At 52.1% G+C, this 10432-nt stretch overlaps 1 protein-coding gene and 1 long non-coding RNA gene across 12 annotated transcripts in view; one reads left to right on the top strand and one right to left on the bottom strand.

Moving 5' to 3' along the window:
• Nucleotides 1-10084, bottom strand: part of LOC114620764 — a 25343-nt gene extending 15259 nt beyond the window's left edge. Inside the window, exons 1-2 of the long non-coding RNA XR_003711353.1 lie at nucleotides 10035-10084; nucleotides 6405-6407 (exon numbers count right to left, since the gene is read on the bottom strand). This is a non-coding gene — a long non-coding RNA (uncharacterized LOC114620764). The remainder of the gene's footprint in view (nucleotides 1-6404; nucleotides 6408-10034) is intronic.
• Pax6 (paired box 6) overlaps nucleotides 1-10432 on the top strand; it is a 29154-nt gene that overhangs the window by 4036 nt on the left and 14686 nt on the right. For 4 of the 11 annotated variants that reach the window (XM_028766879.1, XM_028766881.1, XM_028766880.1 and 1 more), the window contains exon 1: nucleotides 7241-7250. In XM_028766879.1, the coding sequence (XP_028622712.1) occupies nucleotides 7241-7250 (10 nt within the window). Of the gene's footprint in view, nucleotides 1-1603; nucleotides 1649-2733; nucleotides 2956-3113; nucleotides 3819-6780; nucleotides 6862-7189; nucleotides 7251-9428; nucleotides 9600-10432 lie in introns of those variants that run through there. The other 7 variants (XM_028766876.1, XM_028766878.1, XM_028766875.1 and 4 more) reach the window with 4 other exon arrangements.

Below are 10432 nucleotides of genomic sequence, written 5' to 3' on the forward strand. Positions count from 1 at the left end.
AGAGAGAGAGAGAGAGAGAGAGAGAGAGAGAGAGAGAGAGAGAGAGATTATCCTGGCTTTCACCCCTTTCCTTAAACTTTAGAAACTCTGCCTCTTTCTGTTCCTCAGCTCCCTTCCCCAAATATTGACACACTAGACTCAGCCAAGTCCTTTCTGTTTTTTGTTTGTGCAGTTTCCAACAGTCCCACCCGAAGCCCCCATCCTCACCCAGTGACGTCAGCAGCATTCACGCAGGCTCCTAGCTTCTTCTGATTTTTTTGTTAAAACTTTTCTCTGAGGTGCGGTGGGGGTTGTGGGTGGGAGAGGGGACTGATTGAAAGAGCCAGTGCCCTGGGGGGGAAATAGCAACAAGATTATGGCTGCCTCTTTCTTAGGCAAAGCTTAAGAGGGTGCTAATCCACTGGGTTGCTAATTGAGAGGTTGTAAAAATGATATTCGCCGCCTCCAGTTGGGACAGTCGCTGGACACCCCCCCCCATCTTGCTTCTTTAATGCTTGCTTGAGATGTAAAAAGGGAGACAAGGAGAATGCAGACTTTTCTGATCTGGAACCTGGACCTCAGGCAAGACTTCCTGGGAACCTCTGAAAGTCCCGGTCCTACGAAATCTCTCACTGGAGGCCGCCAGCCCAGCAGTGGCGCCACCTCCTTAGCTTCTGGCCAGTGTTTCCTTCTAGCTCCGATCCTGTGCCCTGGGTCCTCCGGAATGAGCCCAGCTAGCCAACCACCTTTCTCAAGCTGAGGAGATGAACGGTTTGTGCTAACCCACCTCTGGCTCGGGTAGCAGAAGGCCTCTTCTGTCCCTGGAACTCTGCTAGGGCTCCTTAGTACTGTATTGCTGGGTCCCGGGCAGGGGCTAGACTAGGATACCCACATCAGGCTCAGAGGCAGCCCGATGCGTCCATCTGGTTCCAACTCCCAAGGGGATTCGTCAGCGCAGCCTGCCAGAGATCAACTGAGTGAGCAGACTACTGCTGGACGCTGACTTTCGCTTCTTTCCCTGAGTCAAAAGAATCAAACGCTTCGGTGGTGGCTTTCGGCATCCTTGCCTCAGCTTTGCCAGCCCCACTTCCCTTTGCTGGGTTCTGAGTGTGTTCCGGATTTCAGGCCTTCTACTTCTCAGCTCCAAGGCCCGCAGGCGGAGAGAAAGCTCCGGACAGCGCAGGACAAGGCGCCTGCTCCCCTGTCACCTAAACTGCAGACTCCAAGGGACGTCTTTGGAGTGTACTGAGGTGTATCCTAATGTCCGGCATTCAACAAATGGACTTCTGGTGTGTGGTCAGAAGGGAAAAGCCATTTACTTACTTTCCTCGCCGTTTTTCTGGCAACAGTTGAAGGGGAACTGCCTCCGTGGACTGAGCTGACCCAAGAGAGGGTGTCTTGGCGGGGATACATAAGCACCACACACAGATAACCGGTTCCTCACCACGACACACGTTGACACACCAAGAAAGCCGGCGGACACACACTCGCAGAATCTCTCCCAGCATTGGTCAAACCCCACCCCCACCCTCAGGCTTCCACTACTTCCCCTCCCTTCGATGGCCTGGAAAAGCAGCCGCACTTAGTCAACAAATGGCACGTGGGAGAAGTTGGAGAGTGTTTGGTGAGGACTCTTCAGAGCTTTTCACAAGAATCCTCTGTACACAAAGTAAGTGGCGTGTTTACTCGGGCCTCTCCAGGCTGGGGCAGTGCGTCCGCTCGGCTGAGCACGGTGGCTTCGGAAAGCAGAAAGGAGAGAAGAAAAGGCCAGGGGTGCGGGAGTGGGATGGGGAAAAGGGCAGGCTCAGGAGGCCTGGGCTGGGGCGACCGCCGGGCCTTTCTGAGTTCTCGGCCTGGAGGCCCTCTTCAGGCCTAGGCATCCTTGTGCCACCATCGCCGGAGTGGGGGCTGCCGGGATCCAGGGACACTCCCGCCTCTTTTCTCTTGTTCCCAAAGGTCAGGTGGGCTAGAGAGCCACCACCGCTGTACTTTGTGTCCTGGGGCCAAGGCCGGGGAGGGCTAGGGGTGGGAGGTTAAAGTGGACCGGGGCGGAGCGGCAGGCTACTGTGCAAGATAGGACCTCGTAGAGATGGTGAAACTTGCTACCTCCACGGACAGGGAACCCCTGGCCCAGCTCGGGGTTAGAGGGGCAGCATGACTTCCAGCTCAGTGGCCTCCATTAGACTGATCAAGTTCGCGGCTGCAGCGCTGGCTGCCGAAGCGCGTGGAGCCGGAGACCTCGGCGAGCGCCAGAGCCTGGGAGCGGGGGCCCAGCGCCGGAGAGAGAAGCCGGGACCCACCGGCAGAGCCGAAAACAAGTGTATTCATATTCAAACAAACCGACCAATTGCACCAGGCAGGGAGTGGGAGCATCCAATCGGCTGGCGCGAGGCCCCGGCGCTGCTTTGCATAAAGCAATATTTTGTGTGGGAGCGAGCGGTGCATTTGCATGTTGCGGAGTGATTAGTGGGTTTGAAAAGCGAACCGTGGCTCGGCCTCATTTCCCGCTCTGGTTCAGGCGCAGGAGGAAGTGTTTTGCTGGAGGATGATGACAGAGGTCAGGCTTCGCTAATGGGCCAGTGAGGAGCGGTGGAGGCGAGGCCGGGCGCCGGCACACACACATTAACACACTTGAGCCATCACCAATCAGCATAGGTGTGCTGGCTGCAGCCACTTCCCTCACCCACACTCTTTATCTCTCACTCTCCAGCCGCTGACAGCCCATTTTATTGTCAATCTCTGTCTTCTTCCCAGGGATCTGAGAATTGCTCTCACACACCAACCCAGCAGCGTCCGTGGAGAAAACTCTCACGAGCAACTCTTTTAAAATACCGTCATTTCAAACCGTTGTGGTCTTTAAGCAACAACAGGGGGGAAAAAACCTAAAACAACAAAAACCAAAAAAAAAAAAAAAAAGCCCAACAAAACTCTTGACAGGAGCTTTGACAACGACGAAAGAGAGGATGCCTCTTAAAGGTGAGTCCCGCTTCTTTCTTAACGATTTCTTTATATTTCAATATCCTGGCAGATCTCTCCCTCTCTTCTTTCCTCCCGTCTCGTTGGTCCCCTCCCCCACTGCTACGCCGGGAGAGTTGGGCCGGAGAAGTTTCCACGCAGGAGCCCAAACTTTCTAGTTCCAGCGACAGCCCGCGTCGGAGGACGACGGTCCGCGAGCCGCAGCAGCGCGGAGCTCGGGGCAGGCGGCTGGCTCCGCACCAGCGCAAGTGCGGCTGGAGCTCTCGGAGAGCAGCTAGGCTGCAGGGCGCCCCCGCAAACCGCAGCTCTCGGCTTCAGAACCTCCAAAAGCTCGCGGTCAGCGGGAAAAGACGAAGAGGCTCCGCTGTGCCCCAGGCCGCGGAGAGCAGCCACCGGCGATGCTTTTGTCCAGCCCGGGCCGAGCCAGCGCGCCGAGAGCGCCCAACCAGCTCTCCGCGCCGCCTCCCTCCAGCCCGCGCTCCGGCTTTGTGCAAGATCCTCTCGGGGACAGAACTACCCGCAGCACTCGAGCGCCAAGGGGGCATCGTGCCCTCCGCCAGCCGGAGCCGACTGGATGGACACCATGGCCGTGGGCCGGAGGCCACGAGGAACCAGGAGCGAGCGCGGGCCGTGAAGGAAGAAACTAGGCCGAGGCGTTTGGATGCGCTCTCCGAGGGAGCTCCGAGCGGATCCCAAGGACTGCCAGCTTCCATCCACCCCCTAAGGCCCTCGCTTCCAGCCTCAGCCGAGCGCTGAGCTTGGATTTGGAAAAAAAATGCCCTAGCTCTCCCGGCTTCCCACAACTCTTATCTTGCGAAAGTTGGTGTGTTCCCTGCCCTGTGGACTCCCACCTCCAGCTCTTGGTGGGTATTCTCCCGTGTCTCCATTGACCAAGCTGTACCCCATGTTTCCATTTCAACAAGTTTCGAGCTGGAAAGGCGATTTGCTCCCCTCTTTCGAGTATACTGATATTTTTCTTTGTGTGGCTTAAAGGGAAAAAAAAACCATCTATATGAAAGCACTGGTTTCCCCTCCTCGGATCGCGTCCTCTCCCAGCTAATTAGTATGAGTAATTTGAGAGCTTTTGGATTCTAAGACCCCAGGAGGAAAAGTGGCTTTTCAAAGTTCAGAAAGTTGTTGCCTCTTTCCCGGGGCAGATCTCCTCAATCTCCCTCAGCCATAATAGCCTCGAATTTTAGCAAGTGTAATTGAGGGAAATGGAGTTGAATTTCAAGTGGAAATGCTTTCTTTTTCGAGTGCTAAAAAACCTGGCCTTTCATTAATGAGCGTTCTGAAAAGTTTAAAAACAAAGTGAATGTTCTCTCTCTCTCTCTCTCTCTCTCTCTCTCTCTCTCTCTCTCTCTCTCTCTCTCTCTCTCTCTCCCTCTCTCGCCATTTTGGATGTTAAACTCGAACTTGGGAAGGGTTGAGGAGATAGGATCAAAAAAGCAAATGAAAAGCTAAAATCCTTGAAAGCCTAGCAAGTTTACCCAAGAGAAAGAATAGTTGTTGCCACTGACTGGGAGGAGGGTTGCTGGGGATCTTTGCATATGTTTGAAGGCAATTGATGAGCTGTTGTCTTTTGGCCCTGGAGGGTAAACTTTGTCTCCCTAATTGCTAATTTCTAGGTAGGGGGATCTGGAGGAGAGAAAGCAAGCTTCTTCTAACACTTCAGCTAAGGAACGTGAGAGTGGATTTTGACATTTAAATAATTAAAACAATAACATAGAGTGAAAGCTCTGGCTTGGGTTTGGGTCAGAGAGTGCGGAGTACAGCGGACTCAGACCTTGTGGCCTTGGAGATTTCCGAAGAGTCCTTCATTTCTGAGGCAGGTCTATGATCCCCTCCAAGGCAATACAAAGACCTAGCCTAGGCTAGAGGTTTGGGCTGAGGCAGAGGGGTCTAGCTTCTTTAAGAACAGGACTGCTTCCGGGTGCAGGGTGTGCCCCGCTTCCCAGGGTGCTTTTTGCACTGAGTGTTAACGATTACTTAGGTAATTAGATAGCTTCTTAGAGGAGAGGAGGGTGGGAACCAAGCAAAACCGGAACCTGAAGTGCTATCACCTTCCCACTTGCTTGGCAAACTAATCAGCTAGGTCTTGGGGGATCAGCTAGACAATTTTCTAAAATGGTATCACGGAGGTCCGAGCCGGGATGGAGACGTGAGGCTGTGTAAAAAAGTGTGGTTAGAGAAGAGCTCAAGAAGTTTTCTGTTCCAAACAGAATTAATTCCACCCCGCCCCCAACACACACACACACACACACACACACACACACACACACACACACCTGCTACCCTGTGCAGCTTGAGTCCTCTATATAAGTAAGATGGACATTTTGTTCTGGGTGAAATTTCTGTTCATGACATGATATAGATTCAGGAACCGGCCTAGAGACCGGAGGGAGGCTTTAGGAGATAAAGTCAATGGCGGTTTCTAGTCCTTGGCTAGGTCCAGTCATAACCAGACACTGAGAAAACGTCCTCATCCTAGACTTATGTTTTATGGATTTAAGCTGCCTCTCGGTTACTTAAAAGTTAAATCATAAAAGGTCTTGAAGAGAAAACTATTCCCTGGAATTCTTTGCAGGGTAGCAAAATTAATCATCATCATAGCCAAAAACAGGGGGAAAAAAGAGAATGATTTCTTTAAAATAAAATAAACGTGAGATGCTGTGACTATTTCATTATTTTAACCCCCCCCCTTTCTTCTGGGCAATCCTCTTGAATGGGCTCTTTATTGTAACTCTCCTTTCCAATTGAGCGCCCCACGGTGCCCTTGTATCTTTTTACAACCCCTAACAACTCACACCAGTAACACAATTACCTCCAGATATTTATAACAAGAAATTACTTTACTATTTTCTCCACCTCTCTTCCAAGAACCCTCTTTTTGAGGGATAGCCAGGAGAGTAGGTGGATTGGAAGCCTTCAGGGGCGCTGTAACGAGTCAGGACTTCAGTGAGTGGAGTCCTTCTTTTCCTTTGAGAGTTGCAGAGTTGTTGGTTCCTTTGCTTTGGACCTGGTGTTGCTGGATTGAGAGTCTGGGCTTTACTCTTTGGATTGGGGGAGAGCCACAGAATAGAAGCCATTGTTTGGTGTCTGTAGACTTTGTAGACTGTGTTCACCCCTTCTCGTTTGTACTTTTTAAAGCAGTGAGGTGAGGTAGACAGTACATGTCACGATACAGGAAAAGAGGAAGATCTAAACACCGAAAGCAAAATTAGCTGCAATAAATGAGATTTAGGGTAAAAAGTTGGACTTACCACTTGCTCAGTCTGGAAGCTGAGAGATGGGTTGTGGGGGCTCTGATTGGAAAGCCTTTTTTGGGTGTATGTATTGGGAGGATTGGTTAAGGATAACCAAAGAACTTAGTTCTAAGGGTCTATGGACAATTGTGGTGCTGAAATTTCTCAGGAAAGGAGGGAGCTTGGTCTGAGCCTCACCCAGACTTCCTTACCTGGGCCCCAAGGCACCACAAGTCTTTCCATTCTCTTCCTCTGCAGACTTAGGTGCTCGGCACCCTTCCTTCCCTAGCTGTTTCTCCTCCCCTCTCTTAGTTTAAGCCTTCTCCTTTTCCTGGTACTTGTTAATTTTACAAAGTGAGACCCACAACTTAAGATTCCCCATTTCCCCAAGCCTAGCCAACGCAGCATTTTCCAGAGGAAAATGGGAGAGGCCACTGGAAGTTTGGGGTAGGTTTAGTGTTTCTAGGCAGAAGGATCTGGCCCCAGATTTATTTTGGGTTGAGAGTGGGCCACAGATAGCCAGTCAACCTGTGAGCGGTGCCAATTTGACACACCTTTCTCTCCCTCTGTTTCATCTTAGGCAGAAGACTTTAACTAGGGGCGGTCGAGCAGATGTGTGAGATCTTCTATTCTAAGAGTGGACATATATCCCAGTTTTCAGGCAAGTTTTATGGTGCTGTTTTGGGCTTCAAAATCTGAAAGAGTTTTTAAAGACCATAGTTCAGGTGGGGGGGGGGGGAATCCAGTCATTGTTTCTGTTTCTTCTGATTAAAGGGCTAACTATTAAAAGATTTGGGGAAACTAATTGTGAATGTAGATTATTTTATTAGCAGCTCACACTAGGTGACCCTCAGATCCCCTCAAGCGGCTGAGTAGCTTAATTTCTAAGAAAAGGAGGATTCTCTAGTTCAGGCACCAGGTCTTCCTCAGTAGGAGTGCAGGCCTACCTGTGCAAAGCCCTGGATTAACTCCAATTTTCTAACTAACAGAGCCCCGTATTCGAGCCCCGTGGGACTCGGAGGCTGCCAACCAGCTCCAGCATGCAGAACAGTAAGTGTCTCAAGTCTTTCTCTGGACTGTTGGGCTGGAGGCATGCGGGCCTTGGGTTAGGGGAGCACACTGAGTCTTGGGCCCTACGGAGTCCAAGCCACTGGGAGAGAGGGAGGTGGCCTGGAATCTGTCCGGGCAGCACCGGGTGAGCGCCAAGTAGCCCGCGAGGGAAGGCTGGGAGGCGTTTTGCTCTGCTGTGTTCTAGAAGGGCAGAGGCTGGGGCCCTTCAAAACTACTCGCCCGAGTTTTTGAAGCTGCGGTAGAGAAACCCCATCCCACCCAACCCCAAATCCTGTAACTCATACCCCCTCCCCGCCCCTGCCCGGGCTCTGACCCCAGAAAGAGGGGCTGGGCCGAGCAGGGCGGGGCGAAGCGAAGGCTTCTCCTGAGAAGAGAAGGAGGCCCCTTTGGGCTTGGCCAAGACTGAGCGTCTCCTCCGACCCCGAGGGGTGGGGGGCTTCCCTCTCCTAGTCAATCTCAGGCCAGCTCCTCCCCTCCCCACCCTAGCTACCGGCCTAGACGAGAAGAGGAGTGGAACATCCAAAGTTGGTACTCTGGTGGGGAAGTAAACCTCACGCGGTGAAGAAAGGGTGGGGCGGGGATTGGCTCTGGAAAGACAGTTGAAGCTGTGCGGGTCAGGAATTGGATAAACCTTGCACTAGCAAGCTCAACTGAGTGGGTTCTGGATGACCCAGGCTCTTGGTGCCTTTGATTCCATGGTCTTTGTGCCTCACTTCATACCTTTGCCCAGGCATTTCGGGCCCCAATCTTTGTGCTCAGCCAATAGTTGCTGGTATGTGACAGAGCTGAGCCAGTGACGCTAGGCCCAGTTAAGGGTGGAGAGTCTACACAGTCTTAATCAAGGATACAGCTGTGCTTGGGAGTATGGAGAGGCCTGTGTATTCTAGAAACTTGCGGTTGTGGAACTGCACAAGCTCAGAGAGCCCAGCAGCCCATGATGCCACAGGACCTTGGCGCTAAGCTAAGGAAAGTGAGTAAAGGTGTGAGCTTTGCAACTGTATTTGTACAGAACCTGTCAGATGCATACCCTGGAGCTCAGACTCCCTAGCCTTAGGTTTTCAGGTGGGCAGAGGCGCTCAGTCGCGACCGTTTGCCGCTGCGCTATGGCTTGGCTGGCAGGCCCAGAGGGGAAGGGGTCGCGGGTTGGCCTGTAGGCTTTGTGCCTCTGGTTCCCGGGTGTGCGCGAGGCGCGGAGCATCCAAATTGACACCATATGTTTTCGTATTAGAAGCTTTGCGGTCGAATTCTAGGCGCATAATCATCGCCACTGGGCGAGAACGCCAGCAGTCCCTAGGGAAGGGACACAATGATTAAGGCTTAACCTCTAAAGGGGAATTTAGAGCTATGTTTCTTCGCTGCCATTTCGATGCTGGCAGAGGCACCCTGGCCCCGTGTCTCTCAGACGAGCACATGCAGACTTCAGCTGTGGAGGTGCTTGCTGAGCACGTTAGTTTTGCAATGAGGAATAAGGACTAGAGGCCTTGCACGCTCTGGCATCTGTAGACTGAGAATTACCCTGGCTTTGCTTTTGAAAAGTTTCTCTTCGTTTCTCTGGGACAGCCTTCCTTTTTCTGGGGAGCTTTCTTTTGCCCAGAGATGGGCCTCCATACCTGCGTGGTAAATGAAATCTAGAAAGCCAAGGGAGATGATAGAGACAATTTAGGAGAAACCGGAAGCACAGGATAGGCCTTGCCCTGTTTAAGAAGCCATCTCTTGCACTGTGCAATGTACCCTCTTGCACTGGCCCGGACGGCCGGAGCCGGGATCCCTAAACGCCTGTCACTTCTCATCGATTTGGGGGGGGGCCCCCCCCCCCCCCTCGGTGAGCTATAACCCTCCTCCAGCCCCAAGCCTCAAGCTACCCTGAAAACGCAGCTCCCCTCGAAGGGGAGAAGAGTGCAGTTCATTCTCGTCTGAGTGATCTACAAATAGGGACGGAAAGGGTCGTTTTATCACGGTCCCGTTTGTCGTGACGATGCAATTTCCCGGAGCGGAGCACTGTCACAAAGTGACAAGGCTGCCACAAGCGCCCCGACTGATCTTTTCAATTAGCCTTCCATGCATGATCCGGAGCGACTTCCGCCTATTTCCAGAAATTAAGCTCAAACTTGACGTGCAGCTAGTTTTATTTTAAAGACAAATGTCAGAGAGGCTCATCATATTTCCCCCCTCTTCTATATTTGGAGCTTATTTATTGCTAAGAACCACAGGCTCCTGGAGTCAATTTATCAGGAGGCTCCAAGGAGAAGAGAGGAGAAGAGAGGAGAGAAGAGAGGAGCTGAGAACCACATTTCCTGAGAGGGCTTCTCTATAGACACGGGGCTGCAGGTTGGAGATGTCTGAGGAAGTGGAAAGAGGGGACTGGCTTTATTTCTATTCCCGTGGTTTCCGAGGAGGATAATTCATGGACACGCTCCTTCCCTCTAGCCCTAGTCTCTACGACCAGACAATGGGATGAGGTTGTGTGAGACAAGAGTGGAAGGAAGGACCGGTGACACCGTGATGTGGTCTTTTTCTTTTTCTGTTTTGAGTTTCTGTTAATATTTGTGTCCTTGGCTGAGGGGAGGGCGGAGTTCAGCAGCGGAAGTAAAGCGAGTAGTGGCGGGTGGGAAGACTCCAGGCTTCTGAGCACCACTTGGGGCAGGCAGATCACTGTGTGAGTGGGGGTTCCAACCCTATGCCTGCCGTGGAGGCACGGATTGGGGGGTCACTAGCGAAAAATGTATCTTTCTGGCTCTTTTTCTATTCCACACACGCACGCACACACACACACACACACACACACACACACACACACACACACACACACACACGGTGCTATGTACTGTGCACCTCTGCCAGAGTTAAATCACCATGCTCAGGTTTTATAACGTTCTGCAGAGCTGTGCAGGGCTTGGGATTTGCAGTGCTGTTCCAACACTGCAGAGACTTCTCTGTGGATTCTGTGGTAATCCTCAGAGGTGATGTAGGGAGAGACTGTAAGAGCTTGATGTTTGCCCCTTGTGGGTTCCAAGAAGGGCTGGGGGTGCTTATGAAGGGGGCAATCGGCTCAGGGAACTGTTAGGGTGATGGTGGTACTGGGTGGATATGTTCCTGTGTATTTTCCCGTGTCTGACAACAGTCCAATCGGCAGAGTCAATTGTATTTGGGGCTGTGCTGCC

Source organism: Grammomys surdaster, unplaced genomic scaffold (assembly GCF_004785775.1).
Source record: "Grammomys surdaster isolate TR1022 unplaced genomic scaffold, NIH_TR_1.0 170, whole genome shotgun sequence".
Taxonomy (NCBI): Eukaryota; Metazoa; Chordata; class Mammalia; order Rodentia; family Muridae; genus Grammomys; species Grammomys surdaster.